Below are 23,080 nucleotides of genomic sequence, written 5' to 3'. Positions count from 1 at the left end.
GGCGTAAGCACTTTGGGAGGCTCAGGCAGGTGGTTCACCTGAGGTCAGGAGTTTGAGACCAGCCTGACCAACATGGTGAAACCCCATCTCTACTAACAATACAAAATTGGCCGGGCATGGTGGCACGTGCCTGTAATCCCAGCTACTTGGGAGGCTGAGGCAGAAGAATCGCTTAAACCCCGGAGGTGGAAGTTGCAGTGAGCCAAGATCGTGCCATTACACTCCAGCCTGGGCAACAAGAGCAAAACTCTGTCTCAAAAAAAGGAAAATAAAGAAATTGGTTCAATTACACAATCTATCTTTAGCCTTCTGAGATAAATCCCTAATTCTAAATATTTAGGAGTATTTCCTTCTATATGACTAATTTTAAAACATTATTGATACAGAACTGTACTTTGCCAGATGGTTTATGCTGACACTAATGTGAATTGTTATTAAATTTACTGAAATTGAAAATTTGCCTAGTCCATGTGCAAAACTCGCAGTTAGTTCCAATAGTTAACTATCATAACATACAAATACAAGTAAAAATAGAGAGCTTTCAATAGTTTATCACAATAAATTCCATAGAAAACAGGGCTACCAGCATACATACCTTAAAAAACCAGTAAAAGATTCTTTTATTTTTTTTCTGAGACGGAGTCTCACTCTGTTGCCCAGGCTGGAGGACCATGGCATGATTTCGGCTCACTGCAACCTCCGCCTCCTGGGTTCAAGTGATTCCCCTGCCTCAGCCTCCCAAGTAGCTGGGATTACAGGCGCCTGCCACCATGCCCAGCTAATTTTTGTATTTTTAGTACAGACGGGGTTTCACCACATTGGCCAGGCTGGTCTTGAACTCCTGACCTTGTGATCTGCCCACCTTGGCCTCCAAAGTGCTGGGATTACAGGCGTGAGCCACCACACCCGACAAAAAGATACTTATATGTTCATTCAAAGGATTGATCTGATTTGATTTATACCATAGGCTTTCATATTATGGCATTACAAGATAGTCTTTAAAATGAGTAAAAACAGCTGGGTGCAGTAGCTCATACCTATAATCCCAGCCCTTTGGGAGGCCACTGCAGGAGGATCACTTGAAGCTAGGAGTTCAAGACCAGCCTGGGTATCATAGCAAGACCCTGGGTAACACAGCAAGACCCTGGCTCTACCAAAAAAAAAAAATGAAAAACATTAGCTGGGTGGCTGGGCGCGGTGGCTCACACCTGTAATCCCAGCATTTTGGGAGGCCAAGGAGGGTGGATCACAAGGTCAAGAGATCGAGACCATCCTGGCTAACACAGTGAAACCCTGTCTCTACTAAAAATACAAAAAATTAGCTGGGTGGGTGTGGTAGCAGGCGCCTGTAGTCCCAGCTACTCGAGAGGCTGAGGCAGAATAGCTTGAATCCAGGAGGCGGAGCTTGCAGTGAGCTGAGATTGCGTCACTGCACTCCAGCCTGGACAACAGAGCAAGACTCCGTCTCAAAAAATAAAAAATAAATAAAAAAATAAAAAACTAGGCCGAGCACGGTGGCTCATGCCTGTAATCCCAGCACTTTGAAAGGCCGAAGTGGGTGGATCATGAGGTCAGGAGTTAAAGACTAGCCTGATCAACATGGTGAAACCCCGTCTCTACTAAAAATACAAATATTAGCCGGACATGGTGGCACACACCTGTAATCCCAGCTACTGAGATAGGAGAATCGCTTGAACCCGGGAGGTGGAGGTTGCAGTGAGCTGAGATCGCGCCACTGCACTCCAGCCTGGGTGACAGAGCTAGATTCCATCTCAAACAAACAACAAAAAAAAACTAACTAAAAAAACCCAAGTTAATCTTTTCTCAGTTTCCTTTGCCTTTTTCCTTTCTCCCACTGATTTTGACTGATTGTTTTTCCTATTTCAATATGGTTTAAAAAAAAGTTACAGAGGAGAAAAGAACAGTTTCTTCAATAAGCTGCTGGGACAACTGGACCAACAGCAAAAGAATAAAGTTGGACCCCCTACTTTACATCATATACAAAAATTTACTCAAAATGGATCAAAATCCTAAATGTAAGAACTAAAACTATAAAAGTTTTAGAGTAACACATACGCAGGGCAGGGAAAAAATAATATAAAATAAATAAATAAAATTTAAAAATTAACACATAGGCATTAATCTCTGTGACCCTGAACAAGTTTCTTAGATATGACACCAAAAGCACAACCAACCAAAGGAAAATAGACAAATTGGACTGTATCAAAATGAAAGGTATTTGTGCTTCGAAGGACACCAAAAAGAAAGTAAAAAGACAAGCCACATAATGGGAGCATAAATTCACAAATCATTATCCGGTAAGGGTCTAATATGTAGAAAGAAATAAAGAACTCTTATAACCCAACAGTAAAAAGACAAATAGTCCAATTTAAAAATGGGCAAGGGATCTCGATGAATAGACATTTCCCCAAGAAGATATACAAATGTCCAATAAGCAAATGAAAAGATGCTCAATATCATTAGGCATTATGGAAATGCAAATCCAAATCACGATGAGATACCATTTCATAACCACTAGAATGGCTATAATCAAAAAGACAGACAGTAACAAGTGCTGCAAGTTCAGCAAGCATGTAAAGAATGTACAGCACCTATACACTATTGATAGGAATGTAAAATGGTGCAACCACTTTAGAAAACACTTTGGCAGCCGGGCGCAGTGGCTCAAGCCTGTAATCCCAGCACTTTGGGAGGCCGAGGCGGGTGGATCATGAGGTCAGGAGATCGAGACCATCCTGGCAAACATGGTGAAACCCCGTCTCTACTAAAAATACAAAAAACTAGCCGGGCGTGGTGGCGGGCGCCTGTAGTCCCAGCTACTCGGAGGCTGAGGCAGGAGAATGGCATGAACCCGGGAGGCAGAGCTTGCAGTGAGCCGAGATCGCGCCACTGCACTCCAGTCTAGGCGACAGAGCGAGACTCTGTCTCAAAAAAAAAAGAAAGAAAACACTTTGGCAGTTCCTCAAAAAGTTAAACACAGAGAGTTACTATATGACCAAGCAATTTCACTCCAAGAGAGGTAAAAACATATGTCCATGCAAAAATCTGTACAGATATTCACAGTTGCACTATTCATAACAGATGAAAAGTGGAAACAACCCAGAAATTCACCAACTGAGGACTGTATTAACAAAGTGAGGTCTACTCATACAATGGAGTATTATTCAGCTATAAACAGGGATGAAGTACTGCTGTGTATGTTACAACATGGATGAACCTTGAAAACATGCTAAATGAAAAAAGCAAGACACAAAAGGCCACATATATGATTTCATTTATATAAAATGTCCAGGATGGGATAAAGACAGAAAATAGATTAGTTGTTGCCAGGGAGCAGTAGAAATGACTGCTATTGGGTACAAAGTTTCTTTCGGGGGTGATGAAAATCTTTGGGAATCAGATAGTACAGTTGCACAACTTTGGGAATATATTTTAAAACCACTGAACTGTATACTTTAAAAGGGTGAATTTTATGGTACAATTATAACTCACTTAAAGAACAAAAGAATAACAGAAGAATAAAAAAGCAGCACAACTAAGGAATGAAGCAGATGCTGCTTTTCTGATCCAACATTTCTGTACACTTACTATGTTTCAGACCTATGCTGGTTGATAGGAACCCAAAGATGAGTAAAACAAAGTTGCTATATTTTCTTCACGGTCCTTCTCCTTAGCCTACAAATATCTCATTTCTCAAGAGTGTGGCAGCTTTGAAAATGCAAAAACAGCAAGTATAAACCACACACAACCCAAGAGAATGCCGATATTTACACTATAAACCCTCTCAATTACTCAGAAAAACCGCATTAGGTTTCACTAAATATGGGGGAGGGGAGAGATATGTTTCTAGTACTAGATGTTAAATAACTCATTGTTCCCCAATGCTGACAATGTCATTTTCCAAGAATTATTATTTAAATAGCTTCATTTCACTTACTTGAAAATGTTTTTTATAAATGTTTTTGATAGATCTTTGTTGATTATATCACTTTGAATGTATTGTTTTTCTCAGTGACTCCCCAAAATAAAATGTGTTCTAACACTCCATTACAATAGCTATACGAAAACTTTTTTTTTTCCAGTAAGAACAAGTAACAGGACAGTTCTCTAAACTAAGAAAGTATTTGGGTTCTAATAAAATTTTCATACATCAAGGAAAATCTGATTTCCTGATGGCTGCACTTCTATAAAAGAATAGCTACCAAAAATCAGAAGTAATGTTTAGACAGAAAATTAGGCTGAACAGTACTTTAAACATTGCAAGAAAAAAACGCATGTTCTACTTAATCCAGGATATTAAATATTTTTTATTAATACATTATTTATACTAAATTCCCAAAAGGCAAAACTAAAATCTACATTATTATTACCTTATCTTTGGCCTCAGGCAGTGTGATTTCTCTAGGTTCTAAAAATGGTATTTCTCGAAAAGGTGGAACACATCTGACTACATCTGGTACAAAATGTGTATGAAACAATGGCGGCATTGAGTATCTTCGTTCACCTGATAAAGGCACTATCTGGTTAACTACAGTTGGCTCTTGGTGGGGTGAATGGAAACGTTGCCGTTTACCGTCAAGAGGAAGGTTTTTTTCATCGCTTAATCTCCTGAAAACAAGCAATATACCTTAGTAATTAAAGATACAACTTTTTGATAACAAAAAGCAATTAAAAATATATAAATATCGTAAGAGATAATGACAATATTATGATTCTTTCAATAAGGTCACATTATTAGCTTTATATGGCTCTTAAAAATATTCATGTTCAGCACAAGAAATGCCTCTCAACACCTTAGAAAAAAATAGTGATAATGCAGACAGAAAAAAACTACATGTATATATCGAAGTTAGTCTCCCATATTTGAACTACCCCAACGTTTCATCTCAGTAGTGAAAACTTTGTAGGAAAAGTTCTATTTATAGAATTACTAAGAAAAAAAGATCCAAACTATAACATATGAAAGATAAGATTAAGTGAGTTGAGTGCTAGTTATAAAAAAGGGCTCTTTGAATACACCTATGTTCTGACTCATCAGCAGGAAAGACCAAATTAACAGACACTTTTCAATAAAGCTATAAAGACATTGGACAAATGAAGAAATTCAAAAAAGAGCTGCAACTCAGATAATATTATTTTACTAATATTAAATTTCTTGGGAATAATCAAGGTATTTTGGTTATATAGAAGAAAAGCCTTGTTTTTCAGGAGGAATAAGCTGACATGTTTTAAGGCAAAATAAAATGGTGTCAACAACTTTCTTTTATATAGTTCTGGAAAAAAAGCAGGTGGGCAGAAAAAAAAAGAGAAAGAATCAAATGTTAAAACTTTTAACTCATGAATCTAGGCAAAAAGCATACAGATATTCACTATATTATTCTTTAAATTTTTCTGGAGGTTTAAATATTTGCAAAATAAAAAGGGAAAAATCATTAGAGTAAATATTTGTTGGGAAAAAAGACATTAACTTCATTGATATATTAAGTTGTTCATGTAGGTAATACTTTACGACACAGAAAATGATCCAATTCCTTTAAAGCCTGAAAATTCTATAGGTCATAGAAGGTTTTTTCTTTTTTTGTTTTTTTAGATGGAGTCTGGCTCTGTCGCCAGGCTGGAGTGCAGTGGCGCGATCTCGGCTCACTGCAACCTCTGCCTCCACGGTTCCAGCTATTCTCTTGCCTCAGCCTCCTGAGTAGCTGGGACTACAGGCGCCCGCCACCACGCCCAGCTAATTTTTGTTTTTTAGTCGAGATGGGGTTTCACCATGTTGGCCAGGCTGGTCTTGAAATCCTGACCTCAAATGATCCGCCCACCTCGGCCTCCCAAAGCACTGGGATTGCAGGCATGAGCCATTGCACCTGGCCCATAGAAGATTTTTTAACACTCCTCTGGGATTATGTGAATTTCTCTCTCCTTGACAGATCTGCAAAACAAGTAGAACCCCTACTCACACGTAAAGTATACAGTGCTAAATGCATAAAAGTATATTTAATAATTATAAACATAAAAGTATCTTAGAGCTGTATATGCTGAATATCTTCTAATGAGAATGCCAATTTTAATTTTAAAAATATGTTTAACTACAAATTAATTGGAGATTTTTGTTGTTGTTTTTTGAGACAGAGTCTCACTCTGTCGCCCAGGCTGGAGAGCAATGATCTCGGCTCACTGCCAGCTCCACCTCCCGGGTTCATGCCATTCTCCTGCCTCAGTTTCCTGAGTAGCTGGGATTACAGGCAAGTGCCACCACACCCGGCTACTTTTTTGTATTTTTAGTAGAGACAGGGTTTCACCATGTTAGTCAGGACAGTCTCAATCTCCTGACCTCGTGATCTGCCCACCTTGGCCTCCCAAAGTGCTGGGATTACAGGCGTGAGCCACTGCACCCAGTCTAATGGAGTTTATTTTCATTCTTAATTCACAAATTGGCTATGAAGGCAATTTCTAAAAAACAAAATCTGAATAAAGTCAATACTATTAGAATTATTATAAAACTTTTCTCAATGACAATTTTGAAGAACAAACTGTAGTACTTATAAACAAATGACTCAGAGACATACAACATTTCAAATCCCAGCTATGTCACTTCTGAGTAACTAGTTACTTAACCTTTGTGTGAGTCAGCTTTCTCCTCAACAGGCAAGGGATAATAGTACCTACCTCAGTGTTATGTGATTTAATCAAACCATTAATTGTAAAGGCTTAGAATAATGATTACTACATAATGAGCAATTAATAATTCCTAGCTAGTGTTGTTATTTTTTTTTTTACAGCACCTTGTTCGCCGATAGGGTTTTTTTTTATTGGGACGTAAAGGTTATAGAATGTTTATATAGGTTTTTAAGTAACAGTGGTATCTTTCAAATATTGCCGAATGTTATTTTAACAACCACCTCCCAAGTTCTGTTATATTTTGTAATAAATGAATTTCTTTTAATTAAATAGATTAAAATTGACTCCTGACTTGACTATAGGAAGTTTTACGTCACACAGAAATTTTCACTACAATGTTTGTTATCATGGAACCTTACCTGTATAGGATGTAGATAAATCAAAACATAAAGTTTACTAGAAAGAAAATGTTATAATTGTGTCCCCCTAGAAAATCAAAAGCTGAAGTCCTAAGCCCCAAGAGCTCAAAATGTGACTGTATTTGGAGAGAGGACCTCTTAAAAGTTACCTAAGTTACAGTGGGGCCTTTAAGATGAACCTTAATCCAATATGACTGGTGTCCTTAGAAGAGATGAGGACACAGAAAACACAGGGAAACAACCATATTAAGACCCAGTGACAACGCAGCCTTCTACAAGGCAAGAAAAGAAGCCTCAGAAGAAACCAACCCTGCCAACACCTTGATCTAGCCTCCAGAGTTGTAAGAAAATAAATTTCTGTTGTATAAGCCACCCAATGTGTGGTATGTTGTTACGGCAACCCTACCCTAGCAAATGAATACAGAAGGCCATCTCACTTAGTTAAAAAATCTCAATTAAAAAGTGGTTTTCTGAGGAAACTTAGCTTTATTCTAGAAAAAGAAAACCTGGAATGTAGAAAAGGGGAGATCTCATGTAGGGCAGAAACAAACATATAATAAAGCAGGAACAAATCCACAAAAGAACCCCTAAAATTTTTAAATGCAAAAAATGTTAAAATTCCATGACTGATCTGATCGTACAGGTTCCAGAAAACAAAACACAGGGCATAGGGTCCATACAACATTAATTCAAGATACGCTGTTACAGAGTTCTCAGAAATGCAAAAATATTCTTTTAAAATAATTAAGAAGTACTTACTTCCTTCCTCGAAATAATGGGGAAGCTGAGGTCTGTATTGGACTGACATTTCCATATGTCAGCTGCTGTAATGACACAGCTCTAGACAAGCTATCAAAATCAAAGAAAAGAACAGTAATAATATACAATTTTTTTCTTTAAAAACAAAACCAATCTCTTAAAAAAATTAAATACTTCCCTATCAAAAAAAAAATGTGACGATATATCCTCCGCGTTCGAAAGTTTCACACAAAAAGGGTTTATGTCAAATAGAAAATGAAATTTACCAACAACATAGGCCAAAATATCACCATACTTACTCTGCATTCTGAAAGTTGAATTGTGCATCTATAAGCTGCTGGTGTGAATAAACAGTAGGTGACAGGGTAAAGAAGTTATTATGTTGATGATTTGGAGTGAAGGGTGGGCGACCCAAAATTGAGTTTGGGAACATGCTCTTGTTCACTGGAAGTGAACATGTATTCTTCTACCTAGGACAATTTAAAAAGACAATACTAAATTATTATAGCTTAAAGATACTAAACACTTCTATTATCCAGTAACTTAAAACAAGTAGTTATCAAGTTACAAATTTTATTTGCAAAGTTAAATAGGTCTCCTAAGTGCCACCATAGGTAACAAAAGGAAACTAACAATAAATTCTAAATCTAAGATTAACATTATTCAGATGCAAGACACATGCACACTTCTAATTTTCTGATGAATTTACCCTAATACATTTACCCTCATATCAACAAATCTTTTAGAAAATCAAGTTATCACCTGACATTAATAAAATCCCACAGATTCTTACATTTATTCTCAATCTAATTTATACAAAGGTATAAACCATCACATGACATCCTGATTCCTAGAATTTGGTTCTTACAGGTCCGATCAAATAAGGAATGGATTTTATATTGCCTTAACAATTTATAAGATTCTGAGATTCCCCTCAAAGTCTACATAATTTATATAAAAGATTTCCAATAAAAGAGGGCTCTGTTCCATAGGAATAGGGAAAAACTATACAAAGCAATGAGAATCCTTCACTGATCCGGGGAGGAGAGCAGACATTTATTCTTTGCAATGACTCATACACCAAGGCTGTAGTCTTACAAAGGATTGGATAAGGTAATAAACTGAAAACGAGTATCAGGTAAAGTCTACAAAGAAAAATAGGACCCCTCAACCCACTTTCTCAAAGCAAGCAATTAGAAAACTCTTTCATGAAAAAACAAAATGAGAGAGAAACTATGTAACATAGTACCAAGAGAACCTGTAACATAATACTACTTGGGAGTACATCAAGAAAATGTCAAGCTAGCCACCTAATCAACTGAACATGAAGCCTACTAGTTGACAGGCCCTACCCACGCATTTTTAGAGTTTCTAATTAGACTCCTGATATTCTCACTTAAAAGAGGCATCCATGGATCACCAGAAGAAAAATAAAACCCGGGAATAAACAGAAACAATGTCAGGAACAAACGAACACTCAAAAAAAAAGAAAAAAAAATCTCAGATTAATGAAAAGACATTGTATATATATAACAAGAATATGCTATTTAAAAAGAAAGGGGCCAGGTGAGGTGGCTCACACCTACAATCCCAGCACTCTGGGAGGCAGAGGTGGGAGGATTACTTGAGCTCAGTAATTCAAGATTATCCTGGGCAACAAAGTGAGACCTTGTCTCTATAAAAAATCAAAATTAGCCAGGCATAGTAGTGTGTGCCTATGGTCCCAGTTACACAGGAGGCTGAGGTGGGAGGACTGCTTGAGTCTAGGAGGTCAAGGCTGTAGTGAACCATATTCATGCCACTGCATTCCAGCCTGGGTGATAGGGCAAGACCCTATGTCAAAAAAATAAAATAAAAGCACTGTGGGAAATTATAAAATTGAAAGCAGAACTATCCAGTAGAAAGTTAAAAAGTAACTTTGAGGAAATGTATTAGAAAGACCGAAAAGAAAAAGTTAGTAGGGGCAGGAAGGAGGCAAGACAACAGAAGAGAAAACAGAAGACTATTAAACTATGTAATCTAACATTATAACAGAAGGTCCAGGAAGAACAGAAAAAAACACAGGACATTACCTAACAAATAAAACAAAAAAATGCCAAAGACTGAAAGACACCAATCCCCAGATTGAAAGGACCTAAAGAGTACAAAGTACAGTAAAAAAGTTACATGTCAAGGTACATTATACTGAAGTTTCAGAATATTACACAAAAAAGGAAGTTTATAAAATATTCCAGAAGGGGAAAATGGTACAAACAAAGCGCAAGCAATCAAAATGGCTTTGGACTTCTCAATAGCACAGGACATGGACTCATGACTTCAAATCTCTGATGGAAATGCTCTCAGGCTGAAATTCTATACCTAGCTGTACTATCAAAATGCAAGGGCAACTAGAAACATTCTTAGACAGGTAAGTTATCAAAAAAGAAAACGAAAACCTGGAATCCAGAAAAAGGGAGATCTGATGTAGGGCAGAAACAAAGTAAATTCCCCAAGATGACAGTGTTGGGAAGCTAACAGTTCAAATTAGAATAGGAGGATGCAGGGCTTCAAGAAGATATCTAAGTTAAAAAAAAAAAAAAAATCAACTGGTAGATTACCTGATGTATTTGACTATAGAGAAAAGTTCTGTTAACAGAGTAGAAATAATTTTAGAAATATAGAAAAGTAGCTAGTTAAAAATAAATTACCAAAGAAAAAAACACTCAATAGGTAATATAAAAAAGGCAATATAATCATAGTTACCTGCCTGATTCTTACAATAAAGATTGACTATACTGATTCTTTTTAACTGAGCTACTATGTAAAATTTATTATATATTATTTATTTATATATGACATTATATTACACATTTGTGTTTATATATCACAAGTTTTATATGGAGGATGACAGAGGGTACAAAAAGTGCTAAATACTCATTGCAGTAAATATAAATCAAAAGAATGAAGTATAGAAGCTTTACTTTTTTTTTTTTTTTTTTAACAACAGAGGAAAATAAAACTAGGTAGCCAGAAGAATTGAAATAGTCGCCTCTGGGGATTGTAACCAGGAGGGCTGGAAAAAACTGTAAGAGACAACAGGGAAGAGAAAGAAAGATCTGGGAAGAAATAAATAAATCCCTCACAAACATCGTTCCTTGTTTTTTCAATTCCATAAGATTAAAATTCCCTAGGTTGGCCACAGATAACAAGGCTCACCAGTCCAGGGTTCATAACAGACTGTGGACAAAATTCTATGAACAACCATCAGACCTCATCCCAAATGCCTGACTCTAATTTGGACCAGAGACAAGGTTAACCTCCAGAAAACAAGTCTGTCAACTTTCTTTAGCAGACTCTTATGTTTTTTTAAAAGAGATTTTTAAAAAAGAAAACCATCCTATCATATTTCCTCACCTGTACACCTTAGCTTCCTCTTCAGAGGAAATGGACAAGTATGTCGAACTAAGCAGTATTCCAGGGAATCCCCTAGTAAAAATACATACAATAATCCTGGGCTGGGCAGTTGCTCATCCCTGTAATCCCAGAACTTTGGGGAGGCTGAGGCAGGCAGATTTTTTGAGCCCAGGAGTTAGAGACCAGCCTGGGCAACATGGTAAAATCTCATCTCTACAACAAATACAAAAATTAGGCCGCACGCAGTGGCACACACCTATAATCTCAGCATTTTGGGAGGCCGAAGCAGATGGATCATCTACGATCAGGAGTTCACGACCAGCCTGACTAACACGGTGAAATCCCTACTAAATACAAAAAAAAAAAAAAATTGCCAGGCGTGGTGGCACATGCCTGTAATCCCAGCCACTTGGGAGGCTGAGACAGGAGAATCGCTTGTACCTGGGAGGTGGAGGTTGCAGTGAACCAAGATCGCACAACTGCCCTCCAGCCTGGGCAACAAGAGCAAAACTCCGTCTCAAAAAAAAATTAGGCCAGGTACAGTGGCTCATGCCTATAATTCCAACACTTTGGGAGGACGAGGTGGGCAGATCACCTGAGGTCAGGAGTTCAAGAACAGCCTGGCCAACAAGGCAAAACCCGCCTCTACTAAAAATACAAAATTAGCTAGCATGGTGGCAGGCACCTGTAATCCCAGGTACTTGGGAGGCTGAGGCAGGGAATCGCTTAAACCCGGCAGGAAGAGGTCACAGTGAGCGGAGATCACACCACTGCACTCCAGCCTGGGTGAAAGAACGAGACTTCGTCTCAAAAAAAAAAAACAAAAAAAACAAGACACAACAAAAATTAGCCAGGTGTGGTGGTGTGCATCTGAAGTCCCGGCTATTCCGGAGGCTGGGGTGTGAGGATCACTTAAGCCAGGGAGACACAGGTTGGAGTGAGCCAAGGAGACTGTGCCACTGCACTCCAGCCTGGCCAACGGCTGGAGTTTTGAGACCCTGTCTCAAAAACAAAAAAAAAAGAAAAAAGAAAAAAGAAAAATATTCGATTGCCAGATTCAAGGTGGGCAATGAACACTTTTCATCCTTTGCTCAGGCTCACACTCTTTCTTGGCCTTTTTTAACCCTGGTTCCCTAACCTAATTCACATAAAGCACAGGATCCTACTTCATAGGATTTATGAGAAAATGCTATTAAACACAATTCACTGTAACAAATTTTGCTTGATAGACACTTGTTTATACCTATAAAAACATGCTGCTTTTCCTCTCTAACTGAATAAGGTCCATGTATGTTAAGATTTGAAGATCCAAAATGACATTAAGAGCCCAGGCCTCACCTTGTTTCCATCCTATACACAGCCAAAACCAAACTAAGAATAAATCTAAAGATGTCTTGGGGCCCAGAACTACTCTACAAAGTTAATGACCAAATTATCCCCAGCTTAAAAACTTAGAATGAGTCCACAGCCAGACGTTTACTCTGGGGCAGAAATCTAGTTCAGCCTATCCCAAATTCCCAGAAATATATCAAGCTCTGGAGCCCCTGCAAAACAAAGGATCTGTCAGCCTCTCCTCAGTATGAATTTTGGCCCTCAAGTCAGGCTTTTAATTTTGGCCCTCAAGTCAGGCTTTTAAGGAAGGTAGACTTCAAGTAGGGGAAAATCATTCCGAGGCACTCATTCTATGTTCACCAATATAGGTATTCCGAAAGACATCTAGAGTTAAGGAAGTAAATGAAACGCCCATGAATTTCTATTCCTTTTTTCTAATATATTTCACATTGATTTCGACGAAAATAAAAATGACATCAAAACAATTATCTATCATAAACAACATAATCATTTTTTAAACAGAATGTAGAGTTTCACAAAATAAAATACAGTAAAACTATTACTATAACAGAAATAAGGGGACCGCCACAAAATTTTAAATCTTCATTTTCTTCATATTCTGAATGAAAGATTTCTTCAGTAAGTAGGGATTCATTATATAAAACATTACTCCACATTAACTGTGGTCTTCTACTATCTTCCATGTGACAAATTTTATGAGAGATACATAAAATCCAGATATTGGCAATACCCAATTTTCCTTACCTTAAAAGTTATCAGTTCCACAATCTGTACTTGACCATAAAATAGTATACTGGTATTTGCCTTATGGAGAAAACCTTAAAGACTGTTTCCTAAGGTGGACCCAATGGGAGATTACACAGGTTTACATGAAACAAGGCAGTGAAAGAGTAGATTAATTCGGTCGGGCACAGCAGCTCACGCCTGTAATCCCAGCACTTTGGGAGGTCCAGGCGGACGGATCAACCTGAGGTCAGGAGTTCGAGACCAGCCTGGCCAACATGGTGAAACCCCGTCTCCACTAAAAAATACAAAAATCAGCTGGGCATGGTGGCACGCGCCTGTAATCCCAGCTACTCCGCAGGCTGAGGCAGGAGAGTCACTTGAACCCAGGAGGCGGAGGCTGCAGTGAGCCGAGATCGTGCCACTGCACTCCAGCCTGGGTGACAAGATCAAGACTCCGTCTTAAAAAAAAAAAAAAGTAGATTAATTCCTAGTAATTTCTAGTGATAAAGTATTTGGTCCTGTAATTTGCAACCTGTAATTTCTGTCCTCAACTTGACCTCTCCTCCAACAAATTACAGAACACTCAAGGTTACATATGATTCCTTCATCAGATTCTTTGAAAAGCAGAATATACCTAGTATAAAAACCAGAACTGTACTGGCTAAACCAAGATACTGTCCATTTTGTCCAAATACCTTCGATCCCTCAAACCCACTTCTTTTCTCCACAGTACGAAAAATCCAATTCCTAAATCCTGCCAACCCACTGCGAAAACCACTTCCAGGTTTTGAACAGGATATTCCCTTTGGCTAAGAACTGAATTACACCCAAGTCTTCAAAAAATAATCTAGTCACATGGCTCCAAACGGGCATTTCTTAAACAACTCATAAATGGCCTGTTTCACATGGAGGCTGTTACAGGACATTTCCAGGCATAATTAACAGGCATAATTAGGGCTATTCACACCAACAAAGTAACGTCACTATTACTGGCTATTAATCAGTATAAATTAATAGCCTTATGGCTGCTAATCAGTACGTGTTGGAAGCCTTGTGGTACTGAACCATACAATATGAAGACATTTACAAAAGTTAACTATGTTACCTGTAATATAAAAACACAGATTTAGTGATCAGTTACAATCTCTTTCCTCACAAAATCATACACTGCACATCTGTTATTGTGTTTAATTAACAGTTTCCCTTTGTTTCTTCTCTGTTCACCCTAATGAAAAACATCTGCTATTTTAAACAAAGAGTTGAAAGAGATAAGACAATTTAGAGAATCCATAAGTTGTGAGACACATAAGCCTTTCGTGTTCTCACCTTGAGAGACGAAAAGCCTTTCTACAAAGGCTGAACAAGAAAAGAAACGTACACAACTAACAGTCTTAACCTGCGCATTTTCCTATAAGTGAAAAGCTGAGGCAATTTCATGCCATTTAATTAAGCCTTAAAAGATAAATGCCTTTTAAATTTTTTAATTAATCCAGCTATTTACCTTAGTTCTTTACCACCCTTTGAAACACCATGCAGGGGTCCCAAGACTATCTTCCTCTTTTGATCCTGGAGTGGTGGACGAGGGAGTACGCGAGAACGAGAAAAACGAGTAAGCAAAGTAAGCGGTCCTAAGATTCTTCAAAATGTACAAGCAGCCCAGGGGCCGCCCATAAACTTGGAATAACCAAGAGATACTGCCGGAACCTCCCACGCAAAACAAAACGCTACCGTTTCGGAAAAAGTTTCCCGCGCCCCGCCCCCGACCTGGGCCTACACCGCTGCGTTCCTCTCCGAAACCCCCTAAACTCACAAGTGTCCTCCGGGAAGGGCTGAGCAGGGCCTACCCGCACTGCCCGCTCAGAAGTTCCAAGGCCCGAGCGGGGACGGCTGGGCGTACTCGGTCGTAGCTTTCTCCCGAATCAAAGGAGGTAGTGGTGGCCCGTGGGGCAGCTAGGCCCAGCTCCGACCCTGCCTGCGATCTAACCCCCGGCACGGCTGCCAGCGAAGGAGTAACACAATCAAAGATAGGGGTCGAAAGGATTTAGAAGGTTGGGGGCAGTGGCAAAAAGCGGAAGACCAAAAAGTCGCAGAAAAAGCCGCGTAGAAAACCCTGTCAAAGACACCCGGAAGATCGACGTGACCCCGGATGAGAATAGGCTGCGGGGAGCGAGAGGTCACACTTCCGGTAGCGCCGTACCTCCCGCCTTCTATGAGCGCTTTGCTTGAATGCGCAGGCGCAAGACAGCTGGCTTCGGAAGGAGATGGTTTCTTAATTGGTGCCAGCACCAGTTGGGAAAGTGTTAGGACTGTACTAGGAGGAGAGGGGAGTAGGCAGTCGCCGGAGGGCCACTTCTTGGGCCCCTTGTGTGAACTCACGTGCAGCTGTTCTAACTCTAACAAACGTTTTCCGTGGGTCCTTCATGTCTTGGCGGAGTGACTTGTCCCCAGGGAAGCCTTTCTTTAACCGGTGTTCCTCTACTCTTCTGCCCCGGAGCAACATTAAGCTTTATCTGTTCTTTTGCCCCTTCAGTAACCTGAGAGCGTCTTTGGAAGGAAAATGCTTCCTTTGGCCGAACGCGGTGGCTCACGCCTGTAATCCTAGCACTTTGACCGGCCGAGGCGGGCGGAGCACGAGGTCAGAAGTTCGAGACCAGCCTGGCCAACATGGTGAAACCCCATCTTTACTAAAAATACAAAAATTAGCTGGCATGGTGGCGCGCGCCTGTAATCCCAGCTACGCAGGAGGCCGAGGCTGGAGAGTCGCTTGAACCCGGGAGGCGGAGGTTGCAGTGAGCCGAGATCGAGCCACTGCACTCCATCCTGGGCGACAGAGCGAGACTTGGTCTCAAAAAAAAAACAAAAAAAAGAGCTTTCTTTAAAGCCCTGCCCATAGTAATAGCTGGCATTCACTAATTCGACCAATATTTATTGATACCGCCTCTTGAGTGAGCTTTAGTAGTTCGTAGAAATGTCTAAATTGTTTAATAATGCAAATCTGTTACCTGTATTCCTTTATTGTCCACTTAATGTCTATAAAATCTGACCCCTCTGGTTCCGAAATTGGTATTGTGTGTCTTCTTTTTTTCTGATCGACATGGCGAGGGGCCTCTCGATTTTACGAATCTCAAATCTCAAAGCCCGTTTTTGCTTTCTTGGATTTTCTCTACTGGTTTTCTCTTTTCTATTTTATTGATTTCTGCTCTTATGTTTATTGTTTCCTTTATTCTGCTATTTTTTAATTTTTAAATTTATTGTTTTGTTTTTCTAGTTTCTTAACTCAGAAACTGATGACCACTAATTTTAGATGTCTCTTGTTTCTACAGGCATTTGGTGTGATAAGTGTACCTCTATACTGTTTTAGCTACATCCCACATATTTTGATATATTGTATTTTCATTTTCCTTCATTTCAAAATACTTTGTAATTTCCCTATTGCTTTCTTTTTTTGACCATGGGTTTCTCGTGTTTTTCGTAAGTAGAGGAGTTTTCCGGATAGCTGCCTGTTACTGATTTCTGATTTAATCCCATTGTGATCAGAGAAGATGCTTCGTACAGTATTAATAATTTTAAACTTATTGACACTTGTTCTGTGGCCCAGAGTATAGTCTGTCTTGGTAAATATTCACTATGCATTTGAAATGAATGTGTTTTTTGCAGTTGTTGGATGGAGTGTTCTATAAATGTCAGTCATGTCAAGTTGGTTGATATTAGTGTTCAAATCTATATCCTTTCTGATTTACTCTCTACTTACTCTACTAATTATTGAGAGTATTGAAATTTCTGACTATTACTGGTTTTTTTCTATTGTAATTCTATCAATTTCTGCTTCATGTACTTTGAAACTCTGCTATTGGTTGCATAAACATAGTTACTCTCTTATTTGTATGAATTTATCCTTTACAAAAGCTTCATCATTATGAAATTATCCACTTTACAAATGACCCTCCTTTTTCCTGACAATGTTCTTTGCTCTGAAGTATATCTTGTCTGATAGTATTACAGCCACTTAGGCTTTCTTTTGTATGGTTTTAACATGGTATATATAAGAAAAACATAATTCCAATTCTACATAAAGTCCTCCAGAAAATTGAAGAGGAGGGAATACTTCCCAGCTTATTCTATAGGGCCAGCATTAAACTAATACCCAAACTCTAGATATTAAACAAGTATACTGTGGACCAATATCTTTCATAAGCATAATATGCACAATTCTAGTCACTTTTATTTCACAGTATATAAAAAAAGAATACATTATAGCCAAACAGAGGTTTATCCTAGGAATGCGAGGTTGAATTAGCATTTTATTGACCATAAAAGAGTATACTAGTACTTGTCTTATGGAGAAAACCTTAAAGACTGTTTCCTAAGGTGGACCCAATGAGAAATTACACAGGTTTACATGAGACAAAGCAGTAAAAGAGTAGATTATATAAAAAAAGATATATAAATATGTAAAAAATACATTTAAAAAGATAATACATTATAGGCCCAAACAGGGGCTTATCCTAGGAATGCAAGGTTGAATTAGCATTGGTAAATCAAGCAATATTTACAGACTAAAAAAGAAAAACCATTTGATAATCTCAATACATGCAGCAAATGCATTGGACAAAATCCAATATCCATTTCTAAGATTACAAGGAAACTTCCTCAACTTAATAGAGAGTGTCTATAAAAAGCATCACACTTAATGGTGAAGAATAACGCTTTCACCTTAAGATCAGGAACAAGGCAAGGATTTCTGCTCTGACAACTTTTGTTCAATATTGTACTGAGGATTCTGGTCTGTGCAATCAGGCAAGGGAAAAAAAGGCATTCAAATTAGAAAAGAAGTAAAACTGGTTTTATTTGTAGGTGACATGTTGAAAACTCTGGCACAAGATCTACAAAAAACTATCAGATCAAATAAATGACCAAAACTACAGGTCATAAAATCAATACACAAATGTCAATTGCATTTGTAGTACACTAGCAATGAACAATCTGAAATTGAAATTTAAAATACCATTTACAACAGCATCAAAAATACTTGAGGCATGCATCTGTAGTCCCAGCTACTTGAGAGGCTGAGGCAGAGAATCACTTGAGCCCAGGAGCATGATGGCATCATCATAGCTCACTGCAGCCCCAGAAAGAGAATGGAAAGACAAGCCAAAAACTGAGGCAGCTATTTGCAAATCATGTATCTGATAAGAATGTGTCTGTGTGTGGTTTTGTTTTGGTTTTTTTGTTTTGTTTTGTTTTGTTTTTGAGACAGGGTATCGCTGTGTCTCAATAGAGCTGGAGTATAGTGGTATGCTCATGGCTCACTGCTACCTCAACCTCCCAGGCTCAAGTGATCCTCCCACCTTAGCTTCCTTAGTAGCTGGGACTACAGGTGTGCAGCACCATGCCTGGTTAATTATTGTATTTGTTACAGAGAATGGAGTTTCCCCATGTTGCCCAGGCTGGTCTCAAATTCCTTGGCTCAAGCAATCCACCTGCCTCAACCTTTCTAAGTGCTGGGATTACAGGTGTGAGCCACCATTCCGGACCCTGGTAAAGAATTTGTATCCAGGCCGGGCGAGATGGCTCACGCCTGTAATCCCAGCACTTTGGGAGGCCGAGGCAGGTGGATCACAAGGTCAGGAGTTCGAGACCAGCCTCACCAATATGGTGAAACCCCGTCTCTACTAAAAGTACAAAAATTAGCCTGGCGTGGTGGCAGGCGCCTGTACTCCCAGCTGCTCAGGAGGCTGAAGCAGGAGAATCGCTTGAACCCAGGAGGCAGAGTTTGCAGTGAGCCAAGATCACACCATTGCACTCCAGCCTGGGTGACAGGGCAAGACTCCATCTCACAAAAAAAAAAAGAAAGAATTTATATCCAGAGTGTCTATTTTTTGAACTCTCATACCTCAATAATAACTCAAAAAACAAAAGGCCAAAAGGTTTGAAGAGACACTTCATCAAAGAAGCCATATATGGATGACAATAAAGGCATGAAAAGATATGCAGCATCATTAATCATTAGAAAAATACAGATTAAGAGAAAAATACAAATTAAGACCTCAACAACATACCCTACCCATTTAATGGTAAATTCCAAAAGACTAGTCATACCAAAAATTTGTCAGAACATAGAGCAACTGAAATTCATACACTACTAATGGGAATATGAAATGGTACAGCCACTTTGGAAAAAACTTAGGAAGTTTCTTAAAAGGGTAAGCATATGTTTGTTTGCATGTGATTCAGCCATTCCATCCCTAGGTATTTACTCAAAAGAAATGAAAGCACATGTCCACAGAAGGACTTGTACACAAATGTTCATAGCAATTGTATTTGTAATTGCCTATAATCCCAACGCTTTGGGAGACCAAGGCAGGAGGATTGCCTGAGGCCAGGAGTTGGAGACCAGCCTGAGCAACATGGTGAAACCCTGTCTCTATTAAAAATAAATAGCAATCTCAGCTACTAGGGAGGTTGAAGAAGGACAATCATGTGAGCTTGGGAGGTGGAGGCTGCAGTGAGCTATGATCGCACCACTGCACTCCAACCTGGATGACACAACAAGACCCTGTCTCAAAAAAAAAAAAAAAAAAAAATCCAACAATTTGGAGCACAAATACCCATTAACAGGAAAATGGGCTGAGAGTGGTTACACCCGTAACCTGAGCACATTGAGAAGCCAAGGTGGGAGGATTACTTGAGGCCAGGAGTTGGAGACCGGCCTGGCTACATAGTGAGACCCCCATCTCTACAAAAAAAATTAAAAATTTAGCCAGGCATGGTGGTATGTGCCTATACCAGGAGTATCCAATCTTTTGGCTTCTGTAGGTCACACTGGAAGAATTGTCTTGGGCCACACATAAAATACAATAGCTGATGAGCTCGAAAAAACAAAATTGGAAAGAAAATATCGTAATGTTTTAAGAAAGTTTACAAATTTGTGTTGGACTGCATTCAAAGCTGTCCTGGACCTTACGCGGCCTGTGGGCTGAGGTTTGGACAAACTTGCTCCTACCTACTAGAGAGGTTGAAGAGTGAGGATTCCTGGAGCCCAGGAGTTTGAAGCTGCAGAGCTCTGATTCGACCACTACAAGCAGAGTGAGACCCTATCTCTAAAAACAAAATTAAAAATAAATTTAAGATAAAAATTAAAACCAGGCTGGGCACCGTGGCTCATGCCTGTAATCCCAGCACTTTGGGAGGCCAAGGCGGGTGGATCACTTGAGGTCGGGTGTTCAAGACCAGCCTGACCAACATGGAGAAACCCCGTCTCTACTGAAAATACAAAAGTTAGCCGAGTAGGGTGGCGTATGCCTGTAATCCCAGCTACTCAAGAGGCTGACGCAGGAGAATCACTTGAACCAGGCGGCAGAGGTTGCGGTGAGCCGAGATCGTGCCATTGTACTCCAGCCTGGGAAACAAGAACAAAACTCCGTCTCAAAAAAAAAAAAAATTAAAACCAAGTAAATGGATAAACAATTCATGTTATATCCATACAGTACAATACTGCTCAGAATAAAAATAAATTACTGATACAAGCAATGATACATGGATTAATCTCGAAATAATTACGATCAGTGAAAGAAATCAAAAAGATTTTTTTAAAGTATCTATAATCCCATTTATATAAAATTTCAAAAAATGCAAACAAATCCTTAGTGAGAAAAGGCAGGTCAATGGCAGCCTGGAAGATGGGGGTGTAGGGGACCGGTAAGGGCAAAGAAGGACAGGAGGGAGAGATAAAAGGAATACAAGGAAACTTTTGGGAATGATACCCATGTTCATTATTTTGATTCTGGTAGTTTCATTTGTGTATATGTAAAAACATGTACAATCTATTATGTCTCAATTATACCTCAAAGAAGCTGTTAAAATTAAAAAGAAAAAAAGCTTTTGGTCCATGTTGCACTTTGGTTTTTGTTTTGGTTTGGTTTGGTTTGGTTTTTTTTTTTTTTTTTTTTTGAGACAGAGTCTCACTCTGTCACCCAGGCTGGAGTGCAGTGGCATGATCTTGGCTCACTGCAACCTCTGCCTCCCGGGTTCAAGCAATTCTCCTGCCTTAGCCTCCATTACAGGCACCCACCATCAAGCCTGGCTAATTTTTGTGTTTTTAGTAGAGATGGAGTTTCTCCAGGTTGGCCAGGCTGGTGTCAAACTCCTGGCCTCAGGTGATCGCCCACCTCAGCCTCCGAAAGTGCTGGGATTGCAGACACAAGCCACCGCACCTGACCCCATGTTGCACTTTGAATAAATCTCAAACCATGCATGATTTGTGATGTTACACTCGTCATTTAGAAATATTGGTTCACTGACTTATGCAGATCTTCCAAATCTTGACACATTTTATCTTACATTATCAAACACACCACATTTGTTAATATCACTTCCAATCTCATCAGAAGAGTCTTTAATTTGTTTTTGTTTTTTTTTTTTTTTGAGACAGAGTCTCACTCTGTTGCCCAGTGGGGAGTGCAGTGACGCGATCTTGGCTCACTGCAACCTCCGCCTCCCGGGTTCAAGCAATTCTCCTTCCTCAGGCTCCCGAGTAGCTGGGACTACAGGTACGCACCACCACGTCCGGCTAATTTTTTTTTTTTGCATTTTTAGTAGAGATGGGGTTTCACCATGCTGGTCAGGCTGGTCTCGAACTGCTGACCTCAGATGATCTGCCCACCTCAGCCTCCCAGAGTGTTAGGATTACAGGTGTGAGTCACCACACCCGGCCAGAATCTTTAAGTATTTGGAAGCAATCAAGATCACAGTAGTGATGATGCAACCTTTACCAAATTGTTATTTTTGCTTGAAAGTTCAGTTACGTCAATGTCAACAAATAGATGTTATTTATTGTCATGAAAATGTTTTCCAAGCACCTAAGTCTGAATAACCAGCTTGTCTGTCAATAGATCTTTTAATTAAAATGGTGTTTCATGATAAAATCAGTGAGTTCAGCCTGCAACTCATTCCCACAAGTGCTTAGAGAAAAACACTTGTTTGAGAGTTCTTTGGTATGCAGGAGAAGTGCTTTATAAATGCTTTTTTTCATACAGAATATTTTAAGAGACGTATATTCACGGGTAAAAACAATCCAATTTGCAGTTTTCATTGCTTCATTAAGAACATTCTTAAATAAAATTGGAAGTTTTTTTAAAACTGCAAGTGAATGGCAGTGAAGAATATAAGGATTTTTTTTTTTTTATACTTTAAGTTCTAGGGTACATATGCATAACATGCAGGTTTGTTACATATGTATACTTGTGCCATATTGGTGTGCTGCACCCATCAACTCGTCAGCACCCATCAATTCATCATTTATATCAGGTATAACTCCCAATGCAATCCCTCCCCCCTCCCCCCTCCCCATGATAGGCCCTGGTGTGTGATGTTCCCCTTCCCGAGTCCAAGTGATCTCATTGTTCAGTTCCCACCTATAAGTGAGAATATGTGGTGTTTGGTTTTCTGTTCTTGTGATAGTTTTCTAAGAATGATGGTTTCCAGCTGCATCCATGTCCCTACAAAGGACGCAAACTCATCCTTTTTTATGGCTGCATAGTATTCCATGGTGTATATGTGCCACATTTTCTTAATCCAGTCTGTCACAGATGGACATTTGGGTTGATTCCAAGTCTTTGCTATTGTGAATAGTGCTGCAATAAACATACGTGTGCATGTGTCTTTATAGCAGCATGATTTATAATCATTTGGGTATATACCTAGTAGTTGGATGGCTGGGTCATATGGTACATCTAGTTCTAGATCCTTGAGGAATTGCCATACTGTTTTCCATAATGGTTGAACTAGGACTATTA

The 23,080-nt window shown here is 39.2% G+C and overlaps 1 protein-coding gene and 1 pseudogene across 5 annotated transcripts in view; both read right to left on the bottom strand.

The window, feature by feature from the left end:
• TENT2 (terminal nucleotidyltransferase 2) overlaps window positions 1–15,442 on the bottom strand; it is a 74,863-nt gene extending 59,421 nt beyond the window's left edge. For 2 of the 5 annotated variants that reach the window (XM_023214937.3, XM_023214935.3), the window contains exons 1-5: window positions 15,131–15,442; window positions 14,788–14,852; window positions 8,114–8,284; window positions 7,815–7,904; window positions 4,392–4,629 (exon numbers count right to left, since the gene is read on the bottom strand). In XM_023214937.3, coding sequence (XP_023070705.1) covers window positions 4,392–4,629; window positions 7,815–7,904; window positions 8,114–8,247 — 462 coding nt within the window. In that variant the 5' untranslated portion in view covers window positions 8,248–8,284; window positions 14,788–14,852; window positions 15,131–15,442. Of the gene's footprint in view, window positions 1–4,391; window positions 4,630–7,814; window positions 7,905–8,113; window positions 8,285–14,787; window positions 14,853–15,096 lie in introns of all 5 variants that reach the window. The other 3 variants (XM_023214939.2, XM_023214936.2, XM_023214934.3) reach the window with 2 other exon arrangements.
• LOC111544490 overlaps window positions 15,127–23,080 on the bottom strand; it is an 86,845-nt pseudogene continuing 78,891 nt past the window's right edge.

This window comes from Piliocolobus tephrosceles, chromosome 4 (genome assembly GCF_002776525.5).
Source record: "Piliocolobus tephrosceles isolate RC106 chromosome 4, ASM277652v3, whole genome shotgun sequence".
Classification (NCBI taxonomy): domain Eukaryota; kingdom Metazoa; phylum Chordata; class Mammalia; order Primates; family Cercopithecidae; genus Piliocolobus; species Piliocolobus tephrosceles.
This window is presented reverse-complemented; position numbering and strand designations above follow the sequence as displayed.